The sequence below is a fragment of the Rhinoraja longicauda genome, chromosome 2, assembly GCF_053455715.1.
Source record: "Rhinoraja longicauda isolate Sanriku21f chromosome 2, sRhiLon1.1, whole genome shotgun sequence".
NCBI lineage: Eukaryota > Metazoa > Chordata > Chondrichthyes > Rajiformes > Arhynchobatidae > Rhinoraja > Rhinoraja longicauda.
The window spans coordinates 100,239,035-100,256,580 of record NC_135954.1 but is presented as its reverse complement, the minus strand read 5'-3'; the positions used below and the strand labels follow the sequence as shown (position 1 = coordinate 100,256,580).

Genomic DNA, 17,546 nt, shown 5'->3' with positions numbered 1-17,546 from the left:
TTTTTTTTTGCTACACTGTGCACTTGTGCGAATATATATATATATATACATATGATTTGCACAATTTCTCTTCAATGCCCCGCACTCTGCGCTCACTCGCCCCCTCTGGTGGCGGCCCCCGGGAGCGCGCTCTCGCGTGCACGCGCCCCCCGTTGTGAGCGCGCCCGGCCTGCAGTCGCGCGCTGCGCTGGCCCCGGGAGCGCGCGGGAGCCTTACCTTGCGCGTGCATGCACCACCTCCACCCCCCTCTCTCCCTCCCTCCTCATCTCTCCCTCCCTCTCTCTCTCTCCTTCTCTCCCTCTCTCTCTCACACACACACACACACACACACACACATACAAACAAACAAACACACACACACACACACACACACACATACAAACATACATACAAACACACACACACACATACACACACACACACATACAAACAAACACACACATACACACACAAGACAGACCCGGAGCAGACATGGCCGTGGTGTGAAGTGCCGGAGATTCTCTCCTCCCACCCACCCCTCTCTCTCTCTCTCTCTCGCTCCCTCCCTCCCTCTCTCTCTCTCTCTCCCTCTCTCTCTCTCCCTCTCTCTCTCTCTCTCTCTCTCCCTCTCTCCCTCCCTCCCCTTTACCAGCACCAGCACCCTCCCCTTCTGCATAATATCATGCATCTCCTGTACCTCGGTGCAAAGTGCTGAAGTGTGGCTTTTTCGACACTCGGACACAAAGAGGGAGAATGGCGGATCGCAGCATTGATAGTCTGTCTCTTCCTCTCGAGGTGAGGGCCAAGCTGGCCGAGCTGGATTTGGAATTATCCGAAGGTAAAAGCAGATTTTTATTTCCCCCCACCCCTTCTCTCCCTTCACGGGGTTCCTCTCATTTGCTGCCTTGCCCCCCTCCCTCCCCCCCCCCCGTCTTCATTCTGCCTTGTGAATCCTCCACACCTTCACTTTGATTATCTCTCTCCCCCTCTCTTGTTGCTCCGCGATATATTAATGATACCGCGTTGCCTTTCAGCCGAATCTGTGACACTTCATTGAAGGCGAAGGAGGTGAAAAAATAATACTAGGGGCTTGGCTTTGCTATGTTCCCCGGCTAACGGTTTTACAGCAAGATTTCTTCCCACTGATTTCCTGTTGTCGAGGCTATGATTTCTCCTGGTTTAAAAAAAAAAAAAAAGGTCTAAATTGGCATTTTAAAAAATGCAACCCGCGGCGTCATTTCAGATTGTTTTCATGCGGTGTAACGATTAACATGCATCAATTTATCCGCCAAACTTAAAATCGCAGCATCAAAAAAATATCATTTGATTGGAGAGGCGTGTTAATCAAGTGTGTGTGTGTGTGTTGTGTAATGTACAACAAAGGGATGTGCAGTTTAGGAATATATTCCAACTAGTGCACTGATGGCAGACGGTATAATTTGACTGTGATAACAGGAGATGGCACAGTCCCTTACTCAACCCTGCACGATGAAAAGGGCTGGAAGTGAAGGGATAATTGGAGTGCCATCGTAATCAGCGTGCCAGCTTGTAATCTCAACAAGACACTGCAAATAACGAGCGCAGTTTCGATTTTAAGATCTAAGGCAGGCCTTCTCGCCTTGTGGTCCGTGGTCTTGCTGTGTTGCTCGAGTCGGTTGGAAGGTGGCCCCTAACTAACACACTGGGGCGAAACCCCTCCCTCTCTTCGCCCTCCACGAGAAAATAAATGTGCCGAGAGCTCGGTTCTCAATGGAAGGTAGACAGACACAAAATGCTGGAGTAACTCAGCAGGTCAGGCAGCATCTCTGGAGAGAAGGAATGGGTGACGTTTCGGGTCGAGACCCTTCTTCAGATCGGTTTCCAGCAGTGTCTGCTCATGACTTCGAGTTTCTCCTCCTCGCTACGACGCTTTTGAATGTGCACGGTGTGCTACACAGATGGCTCGCTGAAGGCGGGTTCATCTTTCGGAAAGAGCTAGATATTTCACCGCGTTCGGCGTCTTTGTACAATCTGCCGAATCAGGAATTAATAGAAACCAGCAGCCGGCGTCTGGGAATCTCTGCCTGGTGGATGATTCAGGATCACATTTGCAGCGGCGGGGTGACCGCTGTAGTTTAACCACTTGTGTGCCTTCTCTCCCACTGGCACTGATGAAGACGTGCGCCAGTTACCAGGGACTGTCATTCGTGCATTCAAATTCCACTATCCAGATTTTGTACTCTAAAGTTATTTACTACCAACTCCATATTTGAGGCAAATTTAACCCAACAGTCCTCCCTCGGCCGCTCGTTTTTGACCACATCGCGCTTGTTTTAAAAAAGAAAAGTTTAAAAAAAAAGAAAACGTTCTATTTACCCACTTATCGAAACGTATAAGATTATTAAGGGGTTGGACACGTTAGAGGCAGGAAACATGTTCCCAATGTTGGGGGAGTCCAGAACAAGGGGCCACAGTTTAAGAATAAGGGGTAGGCCATTTAGAACTGGGATGAGGAAAAACTTTTTCAGTCAGAGAGTTGTGAATCTGTGGAATTCTCTGCCTCAGAAGGCAGTGGAGGCCAATTCTCTGAATACATTCAAGAGAGAGCTAGATAGAGCTCTTAAGGATAGCGGAGTCAGGGGGTATGGGGAAAAGGCAGGAACGGGGTACTGATTGAGAATGATCAGCCATGATCACATTGAATGGCGGTGCTGGCTCGAAGGGCCGAATGGCCTCCTCCTGCACATATTGCCTATTGTAGTATCAACTACATTTCATGTGTCTTATAACATTCAAGACCCAGGAAAAGACAGCCCGAGCTGTTAACAATTTCCGCACCAGTGTAAACGCACTGGATGGGGTTTTTTTTGTCTAATGGAAATCTGACACCTTAAACGACGCGCCGTTCAAATCAAAGTGTAACGTTGTGATCTTCCCTGGAAACTTTACACTCATGTGCTTGCAACGTGTGTGTGTGTGTGTGTGTGCGCTTTTACCGTGACACTTTCAGTAACTTGGAGAAACAGCGACCGGGAAGCAACACTTTGCCTCAACTCTTTTATGGGCGGTGAGGTTTTTGACAACCGTTGGATCCGACCCATTTTTTTTGTACTGTTGGCAAATTAAACACTTAACGGTTGGGATTTTCGTGCAAGTAGGAAGTGAACGGATACCAAATGCAATGTTTAAAAAAAGATATATATAGCAAACGCGGAGAAAAGGCAGCAATCTCGTGACACGAAGTCGTTACTCGTGACGACTATTCTGCAATGTGAATAGCTGGCAGTTTGAAACTGCCCATATGTGACTTCCACACTCCGTCTCCCACACTGACTGAGAATATTTAGGGTACTATATAGTCATGGAGTTTATGCCATAGTGGCTCTGGTCGCTTCGCTTTCAACTGCGCGGTTAGTGGACATTGATTTTTCTTCCACTATCCAGGTTTTGTACTCTAAAGTTATTTACTACCAACTCCATATTTGAGGCAAATTTAACCCTCTTCATCCGCGTGGAACAAAACAATAGGTTGGCTTGCAATCAACATTGCACGCGATGTACTGTAGTTTATGCCAAAATGGGTATTTTTTAAAAACAGAGTTGATGGTCAACGTGAGGGCGACTGAAGGAAACGAGTGGACCCTTGGCAGCTTAGTCAGGGACAAAGGTGAAGATAGAACAGCTTTCAGCGCTAGGTGTTATTACTTTCAAAGCCAGGAATCCTCTTGACACAAAAACGCAGAAGAAAATTTACAAAAAAGGGCTTGATATTGGGACTAGCCGAAGCTGTGCACTATCCTGAGAAATTGTTGCTTCATGTCTGTCAGGTACCTTGATTCACGTGTCTGTTACAGCCACCATGTAAATCCCCATGTCGTTGCAGTTTATGGATTCCGGATAAAAACAAAAAGAACGGAGTAGCGATTTGATCGTGATGCAACAGATGTCAATCAGTCACTCGTTCTAGATACCAAAGAGTTGACCAAGGTTACAGAGTCAAAACTCACCATCGCCCATTTCCATCACCAGAGGAGATAGGAATGGAGCTCAATGTCCAAGCAGCGATGTCATGTTAGAACACAGCACCACTAGTTCTTTTCCCGCAGCTTTCTGGGGATTCATAATTTGCAATGCTGTTTTTACAATTGGTCACTGGCTGGTTAATTGTGACCAGGTATGACGGGCTCCCCTGAACTCTTGGTTTGGGAAATTAATGGAGAGAATAAATCTATTAACCCAGCCAAGTTGCGCACTTGACAAAAGAGTTCAGATCATTCATTTTGACAATGACATAGTCACAATTTAAAGTTCATCAGTACAGTGCAATCAATGCAAATCAGTTCAATCCTGGATAGGGATTTGAATTTAATTAAGCAACATTCTTAAATTTTTGTTTGCTTGCAGTTCAGGTTAATGTATGAATAACCCCTCTTGACCTTGCTAAGCAACACCTGAGGGAAGAGAAAGACATAAATATATCAATAAATCCATACCCCCTCAGAACAAATACATTTATGCATAAAGATTATGTTAACCCAATAATTTATGTGAGATTGTTCAAGTAACTAAACTTTGTGAACTATTTTTCACTGTGATATTGAATAATTCTCTATAAATAAACACACAATAATCAATCTAAAGGAAGATCTTAATTTTAGTTATTAATACACATTCCTGGAATGAATCTCGCTTCAATTGAATTGGATGCTGTTCACAGGGTCAGGGGGAGTGAAATTATTAGATTCACTACTTTGTTATTCAGGAACTGCCTGTCTGCAAGTCCACATGGGGACTCTGCTCGGTGGGAGCATAGTGGACTTGAGCTACCTTCTTAGCAAGCGAACAGCAGCCCATACATAGAACATAGAACAGTACAGCAAGCAATAGGCAGTTTGGTACACCATGTTTCTGTCAAACTTGAGGTCAAATTAAATTAATTCCTTCTGCCTGTACATGTACCATATCCCTCCATTCACTACATACTCACAAGACTATCTAAAGGTCTCTTAAATGCCACAATCATATTTGCTTCCATCACCACCACTGGCAGTGTGTTCCAGACACCCTGTATAATTTTTTTAAAACCTGCCCCGCACATCTTTAAACTTTCGCCCTGAGACTTTAAAGATCAAGCACCGGTACTTGACATTTTCACCCTTGGAAAATATTTCAGACTGCCTCCCCTATCCATGCTTCTCAATTTTATCAACTTGTATCAGATCTCCCCGCAGCCTCTGACACTCCAGAGAAAACAATCCAAGTTTGTTCAACCTCTCCTCAAAGGACCTGTCTGATTTAATCTTGCTAAACCTTAAATATGTTTTCTTTTTGACCCAATTTACAACCTCTCTCATCATCCAATGTTCCCTTGCCATGTCCTTCCTCTTTACTGGAACATGCCGGTCCGGAACTTTGATCATCTGGTCTTTAAATGACTCCCACATCGGATTGGATTTACCCATTGACATCTTCTCCCTACTTGCTCTACGTAGCTGCTGCCTCATAATGGTATAAGATCAGGAGGGGTTTGGACAAGTAATTTTCCCAGGGGAGAGGAGTCTAAAGCTAAAGGGCATAAGCTTAAGATGAGATTTAATAGGGACCACGAGGACAATTCTTTCACTCATTGCTAGTGGTATATGGAATGAGCTGCTAGAGGATGCTACAGAAGTGGACACCATTATGATTTTCAGAAGACATTTGGACAGATACATGGAGAGGAATGATTTAGAGGAATGTGTAGGAAAAAACTGCAGATTCTGGTTTACATCGAAGATAGACACGTTGCTGGAGTAAAGCAGCAGGTCAGACCCCTCTTCACACTCAATCGTTCCAGATCAGAACTCTTCAGGGTCTTAAGAAGGTTTCCAACCTAAAACGTCACCTATTCCTTTTCTCCAGAGATGCTGCCTGACCTGCTGAGTTACTCCACCTTTTTGCGTCTATCTAGGGTTTAGAGGGGTATGGGCCAAATGCATGCAAATGGGACTCGCCCAGAATGCCAACATGGTTGTCATGAACAGGTTGGGCCGAAGGACCTGTTTCCATCCTGAATGACTCAATGACCCTACGATCTCATTGACATGGATGAAACTGGCCTGTTCCTGTTCCTAATTTGTATATTCATTTTTGAAAGTAGAGCTTTTTTTGCACATTGCAGCCTGGACTGTGGAGAGGCTGACAGGTGTGACTTGTGTGATGGGCCAAAGAGATCCCATTTGTTAAGACCAAGCATTTTGTGGCTGACTGAGCTCCTGTTACTGTGGTGTCGAAGTTAAACTCAGGATGCATCTTTTTGTCAGAACCAAAGGTTGGCAGTGAAAGCTTCAATTAGGATCTTCAAATTAGCTTCTGTGCACTTTGTCACATCGAAAGGAGCTGAATACTGCGAAGGGTTTATTTTGATTGCGTATTCCATATATTCCTGTGGAATTAGATTACTTCTATACAAATTTGAGGAAGGATATTCTTGCTATGGAGGGCGTGCAGCATAGGTTCACTAGGTTAATTCCCGGAATGGCGGGACTGTCGTATGTTGAAAGGCTGGAGCGATTGGGCTTGTATACACTGGAATTTAGAAGGATGAGGGGGGGATCTTATTGAAACATATAAGATAATTAGGGGATTGGACACATTAGAGGCAGGAAACATGTTCCCAATGTTGGGGGAGTCCAGAACAAGGGGCCACAGTTTAAGAATAAGGGGTAGGCCATTTAGAACGGAGATGAGGAAGAACTTTTTCAGTCAGAGAGTGGTGAAGGTGTGGAATTCTCTGCCTCAGAAGGCAGTGGAGGCCAGTTCGTTGGATGCTTTCAAGAGAGAGCTGGATAGAGCTCTTAAGGATAGCGGAGTGAGGGGGTATGGGGAGAAGGCAGGAACGGGGTACTGATTGAGAGTGATCAGTCATGATCGCATTGAATGGCGGTGCTGGCTCGAAGGGCTGAATGGCCTACTCCTGCACCTATTGTCTATTGTCTATTGTCTATTGTCAAAAGCCTGCTGGAAATGTTTGTAAGTTCACCTTCTCAGATGATGGGTAAGTGCTAAAATGATGTCTGATCTCTCGCCAATGATGAGAAATGTAATCGCATGCTCACTATACATTTAGATTAAGGAGGGTACTTTAGTCAGAAGGCTGACTCTCCTTTTTATTACACATTGACCTTTTCATGCTTTGCGTATTTGCCAGAGATTTGATTGATCAAGATTTATGGCAGTTCTATGTGAATGGAATAAAATTTCCATAGTTTTTAACTAGATTTCAGTGATGACGTTTCTGCAACACCTTTATGAAGATGTCTCTTGAAGTATCTTGAAATAATGATGGAATTTAAATTCTGAAAAAATATATTTGATTTGAGTTCAGTTGCGCTGCTTTGAGCTCTAAACAAACATGCTAATTACATTTTGGCAATCTGCGTTTCCATTCTTAAATATTGTCAAATACTAGGTATGTTTTGTATTACCACAAATCTGGCAATTTATAAATAACCCGTCGTCTGTCCACTTTGTCCTAAGCTATTTGTAGGATTGTAGAAATAAGTTATTCCCTGTGTGCAAAATAAAATTAAAGTAACCATACTTTTAACGGGTATGTATGATCTTCCTCGTCATTCCCTTCATCTTATCCAATTTTCAGCTTGCTTTACTGAATGACCAAACCTTGGATAAGGAAGCGAGATATATAGGTTGCCTCGGCATTTGCGGTGAGGATTTTATTTCTTGTGTGGTAGTCAATTTTAATTCTGGATCAGTGGAGTATCACTCTCAAAGTCATCGGAGAAATTGAACACATGGAATTGGTTTCCCTCATTTCCTGAGCAGAAACAGGAAGCTGCAGAATATTTTGATTCTTGATGTTGGCGATGAGATGCAGTGGAGGGGGGGGGGGGTGGGGGGGGGGGGGGGGAAGGAGAGAATCCATTGCAAGAGGCATGAAACAGGCAGACTTCAGCATCATTCACTTGATAAAACTTTCAGCTCACCTTTTCTGCACAGTGTGTTTTGCAGTTACTCAAATTCCTAATACAGCAATTGAATATAAAATGTGGACCACCATATTGTGTGCAAGTAGGAGCTGACATTTACTTTGTTTGTTTTTGATTTTTGGTTCAGTTCAGGATTTTCTTTCAGTTATTGTGATAATTTGGCAAAACTAGATATTTCTGATTATTTTTTAAAAATCGAGTGTATGTGCCAAGTTTCATTTTCTATAATGAATTGATGCACAGTGGCACAGCTGGTGGAGCTGCTGCCTCACAGCACCAGAGACCCGGGTTTGATCCTGACCTCAAATGCTGCCTGTGTGGCGTTTGCACGTTCTTTCTATGACCGCATTGGTTTCCTCTGGGTGTTCTGGTGTCCTCCCACATAATAAAGTCTTGCGGGTTTGTAAGTTAATTGGCCTCTGTAAAATCGACTTTAGTGTGTAGGGAGTGAGTGCGAAAGTGGGATAACAGAACTAGTGTGAATGGGTGAACAATGGTCAGCGTGGACTCAGTGGGCTGAAGTGTCTGCTTCCATGCTGTTTCTCTGAACTAGAAACTAAATTTATAACAATAACACTTGCACGTTCAAATCTGGGATTTATTACCACATCCTCCTCATCCCATCCACACATCCCCTGAGCTACAATCATCAAAAAATGTGATTTGGTATTCTGTGTTTACAAATAAATGTAGTAGTTGATGGGTGATGTGTGTGCACTAAGTTTCAGTAGCTACATTCTTAAAGAAAGAACAATGGTTGGCATTATAAACTATATTTGTCAACATAGGTTTATCTTTAGGCTTTAGACTTTAGAGAGACTTTAGAGTGGAAACAGGCACTTTGGTCCACCCAGTCTGTGCCGACCAGCAATCACCCCATACACTAACACTATCCTTCACACACTAGCGATAACTTACAATTTACAGAAACCAATTAACCTACAGCCCTGCACGTCTTTAGAGAGTGGGAGCAGAGAAATATAGGGAGAATATACAAACTACTTGTTTCACAGGGAGAATATACAAACTACTTATAGACAGCAAGAGATCCTCGGACAATCTTTAATTGGACTTTTCTGGAGTTTATCATGCATTAAAAGTTATTCCCTTTATCCTGTATCTGTACACTGTGGTCGGCTTGATTGCAAACATGTATAGCCTTCCCGTTGACTGGATAGCACGCAACAAAAAAGCATTTTACTGTACCTCGATACACATGATGATAAAGCAAACTAAACTAAACCTGTAGTCAGCGACGAACCCGGGTCTGTCAGTACATCAGGTATTGCAAAAGAGAAAATAAGCATAGTGCAGAATATAGTATTATAGCTACAGAACTACAAAGTGCAGATTTTTAAAAAAGTACAAGTTTGCAATAAGCCAAATTGGGAGACTAGGAATTCATCCCAAGCATACAGTGCAGCGGTATGGTTGCTGCTTTATAGTGCTTGCAGCGCCGAAGATCCAAGTTCGATCCCGACTATGGGTGCTGTCTGTACAGTTGTACGTTCTCCCCGTGACCGCGTGGGTTTTCTCTGAGATCTTTCAGTTTCCTCCCACATATTCCAAAGACATACAGGTTTGCAGGTTAATTGGCTTGGTGCATGTGCAAATTGTCCCAATTGTGTGTAGGGTAGAGTTAATGTGCGGGGATTGCTGGTCGGTGTGGAATCGGTGGGCCGAAGGGCCTGTTTCCGCGCTGTATCTCCAAACTAAACTAAACATACGGGAGATTTGTTCAAGTGTCTGATACCGATGGGGAAGAAACTGATCCTGGATTCCTGGCAGGAGAGGAGAGAATTTATATGAGTGGTCTTTGATTATATTGGGGGAGGGGGGGAGCTGTGGGGGATTGCATGATGGATTGGGCTGCATTCACAACTCTGCAATTTCTCGTGGCCTTGTAAGTGTGCTTCCCTGTCATTGTGGTTGGACCAGGAAAAATTGTTGGTGATATTTACACCTAGGAACTTGAAGATCCCGACCCTCAACTCTCAGCTCCATTGATACAGACAGGGCCGCGCACACTTCACCTTGCTTCCTGAAGCTGATGACCTCCTCCTTCATTTTGATGACATTGAGGGAGAGGTTATTGTCATGACACCATGCTCCTAGGTTCACTATCTCCTTCCTGTACTCCGTCTTATCAGCCTACTACAGCAATGTCAACTGCAAACCTGTGAATGGTGTTAGAACATAACTTGGCCTCACAGACATGAGTGTACAGGGAATATAGTAAGTGGATGAGAACGCAGCCCTGCGTGGGCACCAGAGTTGTCGCCTATCCTCACCATTGTGGTCTATGTGTCAGGAAATCAAGACGGTCACGGTGGCGCAGCGGTAGAGTTGCTGCCTTACAGCGAACGCAGCACCGGAGTCCCGGGTTCGATCCTGACTACGGGCGCCGTCTGTACGGAGTTTGTACGTTCTCCCCGTGACCTGCGTGGGTTTTCTCCGAGATCTTCGGTTTCCTCCCACATTCCAAAGACGTGCAGGTTTGTAGGTTAATTGGCTGGGCAAATGTTAAAAAATTGTCTCTAGTGGGTGCAGGATAATGTTAATGTGTGGGGATCGCTGGTCGGCGCGGACCCGGTGGGCCGAAAGGGCCTGTTTCCGCGCTGTATCTCTAAACTAAACTAAAACTAAAAACAGTTACCGAGGGGAAACTGAATTTTAGGTCCAGGAGTTGGAGATGAATTTGGTTGGAATTATGGAGTTTTGGAAGAAGATACCCTGTTTCATGACTGGAAGATACATATGCTTTTCTTCTTGCCCTCCGCGACAGGTTGAGCCGTGAGTTGTATCAGAACTTGGACTGGATACTCCATGATGATAGAGATGCACTTTCTTCCAGAGCAAAGCACATTGAGTTGTTTGGCATAAGTGTCCTGCTACAGGTTGCAATAATATAGATTTTTTTTTTGTTTTATCCTCTGCCATTTTCTGGATGAATTATAGATGAGGTCGAATTAATGAGATACAAAAACAAAAGACATTTCAGCAGACATATTTAGAGTTTGTATTTTGAGATCATTGAATAAGCATCTAACACCTTATCAGTCATATTGTGCGGTATTATAGAAAACAGTAAAAACAAATCCATGCTGCTATTCAACCCAGTTTGTTCTCTGGCATCGAACAGATGCATTGACAGAGCAATACAGCTGAAAATGAAGTTGCCTCTGGTTAAAGGAACCTCAAGAACCTACTTACACACAAATAAATTGCAGTAGTGCGCGGATATCCTTTGACAAGTTGTGAGAAAGGATTCACTTCATTATGAATTACTTACTGCCTAATTGGCCTGTGTGCAGCCTGCATATTGTTGTAACTGAAGACAGAACTAAATTTAAATAGTCCCTGTGTTGTGGTATTCATGTTCATTGGAGTGGTCTGCTGGAGCAGCAGCATCTCAGCGGCGGAAGGGAAGAGACTCGACAAGCTGGTCAGGAAGGCCAGCTCTGTCCTGGGTTGTCCCCTCGACTCAGTGCAGGTGGTGGGAGAGAGGAGGATGACGGCAAAGCTAACATCGCTGCTGGACAACGACTCCCACCCCATGCAGGACACTGTCACTGCACTGAGTAGCTCCTTCAGTGACAGACTCCTTCACCCCAAGTGCGTGAAGGAGAGATATAGGAGGTCCTTCCTTCCCGCTGCTGTGAGACCGCACAACCAGCACTGCTCCCAGCTGACGAGTCAACAATAACAGCTAAGAACACAGAAAACTGATGACAATTTATGTATCTTCTATTTATAATGAATGATCTCTTGCTCTCTTGCTATCCACTTTGCTGCTGTAACACTGTAAATTTCCCCGGTGTGGGACGAATAAAGGAATATATTATAAGTTCTAGAAGCAGAATTAGGCCATTCGGCCCATCAAGTCTACTCCGCCTTTCAATCATGGCTGATCTCTCTTTCCCTCTCAACCCCTTTCTGCTGCCTTCTCCCCATAGCCCCTAACACCCAGACTAATCCAGAATCTATCAATCTCCGCCATAAAATATCCACTGACTTGGCTTCCACAGCCATGTGTGGCAATGAATTCCACAGATTCACCTCTCTCTGACAAAATAAATTCCTCCTCATCTCCATCTCATTTATTCAAATTTTCTTCCTGTGAAGATTTTCCTTAATTTCAGTTGATGCTAGGATGTCCAGTCTTTCAATTTTAACGGATTAGCAATTAGTTATGATAAACTTTCTGAAGCAAAGTGCATTGAATTTCCCTTGGAGGCCATAGTTGCCAACATACCCTACAAAATTGCCCAGAGTGTATTTTTAAACAATCTACTGGTGCTTTCAGTTCACAAACTAGATGAATCCAGATAATGTTCGTAACTGGAATACTCATAAGTAATCTGCATACCAGTCTATTTTTGTTGGTAGGGCAGCACAGTGGCGCAGCGGTAGAGCTGCTGCCTTACAGCACCAGAGACCCGGGTCTCTGATCCTGACTGTGTGTGCTGTCTGCCTGGAGTTGGTACGTTCTCCCTGTGATCGTGTGGATTTCCTCCGGGTGCTCCGGTTTCCTCCCACAATACCAAGACCTACAGGTTTGTAGGTTAATTGGCTTTGGTAAAATTGTAAAATTGTCCCTAGTGTATAGGATTGTGTTAGTGTATGGGATTACCGGTCAGCGCGGACTCAGTGGACCTAAAGATCTGTTTCTCTAGAGTCTAAAGGGATGGAGGAAGAAGTCATCTGGCTGTGTGTTCCATATGGCTGTCTTGTTTATCATGCATATTAGTCACTGTGTCTGAAAGGCCTGCTGAGTAAGTGGCTGGCAACATCTGCTAGAATTGTGGGGTATTGGCCAACATGGATCTCCCAATGTGGAAACAGACAGGGACTTAAGCTTTTAATTTAGTGGAAGGGATCATCTTTCAGTCTATACTTTTTGTTTGGATTCTGCCTTAGATTTGCCTGCTGCTCAGTGCAGTGCTGATGTACATGAACCTGAAAGCATGGACGATGCATGCAGTTTTCTCAGGATCAGTGCATCTTGCCAGAAGAGCAGTTTGAGATGTGATGCCTCAGTTGGGCACCCTGTTTGATTGATTTGGTTATGAGAGAACTCTGGGGCAGCACCTTAATCTGCCTTTAAAGGAGCGAAGGTCAAATGAAAAAGAAGCTGAATATTTACTGTCGAATGAGATGGCTCAAATCCAAACTGCAAGCCTTTCCCCCTTAATCCATGCAGCATTTTACGTGGCTGAAGTGACACAGCTTGCTCCAATATCTACGTGTTTGTGTATGCGTTTCGTACACACAGGCGATGTGGCGAATAATGCAATGTGTCAAATTACTGGTTTTCCTAAATGACAGAATGATCTAATTACCGCTTCCCTTTGAGCTACTGAAGAGGGCAAAAATATCCTCAGTGATTGTATATTTGCTTTCATCTGCATTGAATATCTGAAAACCAAAGCCTGCAAATTGCCTCCTTTGTCTTTTGTGACACAGCAATCACTGCATTTCAGAAGAAGTTCATTGAATGTAACTGGGGCAATTTAGAACCCTTTCCACATTTACTCTCCATGTGCTCAATCAGATTGATTATTATTTTTATTTTTTTTGATACACAAAAATGCACTTCCGTTGGAGCAGCTGAGATGTGTCTTCTTTGCATTGCATTCTATTCATTTTGGATATATTATTAATATGCCAAGTCTGGGCAAATTATCATAAGTGGCCACTAAATTTGGAAAATTGACACAGTCATTACTTTCTTGGATGGATGTGAAAACTAAATACTGCGAATAGTATACAGTAAATCTGAATTAGTTTTACTCATGTTTTAGGATATGGTTGAGTCTTGTCAAGGCAGTGTTTTTTTACATATCCCTGAGTTGTCCTTTTGCAGCTGCAGTCGTTTTGATGAAGATGCTGCCAAGGTGATGTTGGGCCCATCGGGGACCGAGGGTGGGGAGTGTTGCACAGAGCTGTGGCGTGTATTCGATATTTAAGTCGGATCACGGACTTGTCAGTCACCTGTCACTTGTGCGGTGAGGAAGAGACTGTGTTCCACATGTATATGAAGTGCGAGAGGTTGCATCCCCTGTACGACTATCCGAAGGGGCTCTGCTTCTCAAGTTTTGGCTGCACTTTAGCCCCACGCTCCTGATCTTTGGTTACCCGGTACAAAAGGGGGAGGGTCGGGAGGGAGTGGGAGCCGGGGGGTGGGGGGTTGGGTCTCCCTGTCGGTTTGTTCCTGGGCCTAGCCAAGATGGCAATTTGCAGGTCCAGACAGCAGGCAGTTGAAGGTTCTGCCCGAGTCGACAGTCTGCCCCTCTGCTGGGCCTACGTCAATGCCCGTGTGTCCCTGGAGAGGGAACACGCGGTATCCACGGGGATCCGTTTGAAATGCTAACTCTGGTGCTCTATCTGCAGATGCTGCCTGACCTGCTGAATATATGTGACCTTTCATATTCCCTGTATCAACTCTATTTGACTTTTATATGTTCCTCATACACTCGAGTACGACCAAAAACCACGGAATCAGTCCTGGCATCGTGTAGTGAAGGTAGACACAAAATGCTGAAGTAACTCAGTGGGACAGGCAGCATCTCTGGAGAGAAGGAATGGGTGACATTTCGGGTCGAGACCCTTCTTCAGACTGATATATAGTGTATATTCAGACTCGTGAATAGTGAACCTTGTTTACTCTGAAGATGGCAATAAAATGGACAGTATAAGAAAAGATGCACTCAAACAAAAGCCGCAAGGTCTGTAAACTAACTAAATAAAATGGAGTAAAACAGAGTCTGCTGTTGCTTTGTGGTGGTCGCCTTGAGCAATTTAATATATCACTGTTTAATGCACAAAATTAAGTGTAACAGCTAATTGGACTGAAGTGGCTACGAAACAAATGCAGTTGCTTTCTAACGACAAATTGCACAATATGTTCGAGCCATTATCTGTATCAGGCTGTTGAATGCTTTCCATTGATTGATAGGGTTTTTTATGCAAACAATTAGCTTTGCAATCTTTTTGCAAAGAGTTGCACAGCTTTGAAGAAAGTCATTTGGCTAGTCAGTCCATAAATATTGCTAATTCCCTACTCCGGCCTTTCCCCATCAACTCTCAACATTGCTCTCTATGCCTCAGCCCTTCTAATCATTTAACTTCTTAAAAAGCAACTCTCTCAACACGGATGATACTGCTGAAACCCTGATTTAATTTCAAGCCACTAGTATTTGTCTTCCTCAGTAGAAGGAATGCTCACTCCATCATTTTTGTTGAACGCTGTCTAAGTTTTAAGGAGCTTTCGACGTCACGTCACAGCATTTTCCATGGAAAAAAACCGATCCAATTGATTCACTCATTCCTGAATCAGTAACCATGGATTTCTCAGATCAGCCCTGTTAAATATTTGTTTTACATTCTTCCCTGTAACTATGTATCCAAAATATATAAAGGTGACTTGAATTGTGCTCAATGGTCTTAACCATAGTGCGATGTAAATTTACTACAACTTCATTGCTTCTGGCTCAATGATGGTTAACTTCTCCTGTGGCAGACTATAAATATGAAGCAATATTGACCCTGTCTTGATCCCAAATAAAGCTTCAAAGTGCAGCTAGTTAGTAGGTTTAGGTTTATTATTGTCACGCGTACCAAGGTACAGTGAAAAGCTTTGTATTGTATGCTATCAGATATACTATACATAAATACAATCAAGTCAAACTCAAGTACAATAGATAGAACAAAGGGGAAGATACAGAGTACAGAATATAGTTCTCAGCATTCATATCATATCATATATATACAGCGCGGAAACAGGCCTTTTCGGCCCACCAAGTCCGCGCCGCCCAGCGATCCCCGCACACTAACACTATTAACACTATCCTACACACACTAGGGACAATTTTTACATTTACCCAGTCAATTAACCTACATACCTGTATGTCTTTGGAGTGTGGGAGGAAACCGAAGATCTCGGAGAAAACCCACGCAGGTCACGGGGAGAACGTACAAACTCCGTACAGACGGCGCCCGTAGTCAGGATCGAACCTGAGTCTCCGACGCTGCATTCGCTGTAAGGCAGCAACTCTACCGCTGCACCACCGTGAATTTTAAATTTGCTAATGAAAACTTAATTTCTGGAAAACACGTTTCAAAGCTGCATTTTTCCATGATTTGACTTATGAGTCATTAATCATAAAGCAGGCATTCTTTAACATTTCAATAAAAACGACTTTTGCTCTCTATCATTTCTGCACACGAATTCACTTGCCAATTCTCAGTTTTTCAGATGAGGTGTTTCACAGAGATTAAATTTTGCGAAAATGCCATTCGATCAGTTACAAAGCAATGTTATGTGATAATTTTTTCCCACCCATACTTCCGCTCTCTGAACTTGAAAGAGAATGGATTGAATGAAAGATTGCTAGAAGAAGACCTTGTGTAATGCAAGAACAAATTTACATAATTCATACAATAGAAATTCACACAATCGTAAATTCATAATTGGAATAATTTTTTCCCTTTAGTTTTAATCATGTCAATATGAAAAATAGTTGGACTAATATGCTTCTGTTAAATCTTCTGCAAATTAATCACACTTCCTCACTTTGGATTATACAGACCATGTGCAGATTTGAAGAATAGCGAGTTCATGTGGAGGCATAAACAGTATATTTTGTTGGCGAATGCTGTATAAATCTAGTTAACTATGCGTGGAATTTCCTCCCAAGAAAAATTGGGTATTTTGCTTTTTACAATTATTCCTCAATATTAAGAATACAACTGCGAGGAATTGTCCTTGTGGGGGATTTACTCTGAATTGGGCTCAATAATTTGGTATTCTTAAAAATTATATATAATTTTAAAGAAACAAGCCCTGTTCATAACCGCAGAATTCTAGAAAAAAATGGAAAGAGTTTAAAGAACACACGCTGTTGTAGTTACCTATACACAAGCTATATATTTTTTTAAATGAATGATTTATTGAAAGATTCAGTACGCAAACAGAATCTTTGATCCCCGGAGTCCACACTGAACATCCATCTCCCATTCAGTCCAAATGTGGAGGAAGGAACTGCAGATGTTGGTTTAAACCGAAGATAGACACAAAATGCTGGAGTAACTCAGCGGGATGGGCAGCATCTCTGGGATAGAAGGAATGGGTGACGTTTAGGGTCGAGACCCTTCTTCAGACTCAAGAAGTCTGAAGAAGAGTCTCGACCTGAAACATCACCCATTCCTTCTATCCAGAGATGCTGCCCGTCCCGCTGAGTCAAGATTGAACTCGGGCTCTGGCACCGTGAGGCAGCAACTCTACCAGCTCATGCCCATAAGGTCATAAGGAATAGGAGTAGAATTAGGCCATTCGGCCCATCAAGACCACGCTGCCATTCAATCATAGCTGATGTATCTCTCCCTCCTAACCCCATTCTCCTGCTCCCCATAATCTCGACCCAAATCAAGACTTGATTAGTCTTGATCTGTATTAATCAAGAAAATGTTTCTGATAGGCATGAAAATTCTGTAGAATAAAGCCTTTATTAATCGTGCGTTATTAAAAGTATAAATAATGGAAACTATTATCTAATTATGCCAAGCCACTTAATTTCTGACTCCACTTTCGTCTGTAGC

At 43.3% G+C, this 17,546-nt stretch overlaps 1 protein-coding gene across 6 annotated transcripts in view; it reads left to right on the top strand.

Annotated features, from left to right (window-relative positions):
• The first annotated feature begins 294 nt into the window (after positions 1–294).
• LOC144607888 (disco-interacting protein 2 homolog C) overlaps positions 295–17,546 on the top strand; it is a 515,842-nt gene continuing 498,590 nt past the window's right edge. For 5 of the 6 annotated variants that reach the window (XM_078425045.1, XM_078425054.1, XM_078425024.1 and 2 more), the window contains exon 1: positions 296–817. In XM_078425045.1, the coding sequence (XP_078281171.1) occupies positions 733–817 (85 nt within the window). In that variant the 5' untranslated portion in view covers positions 296–732. Of the gene's footprint in view, positions 818–17,546 lie in introns of all 6 variants that reach the window. The other variant, XM_078425037.1, reaches the window with a different exon arrangement.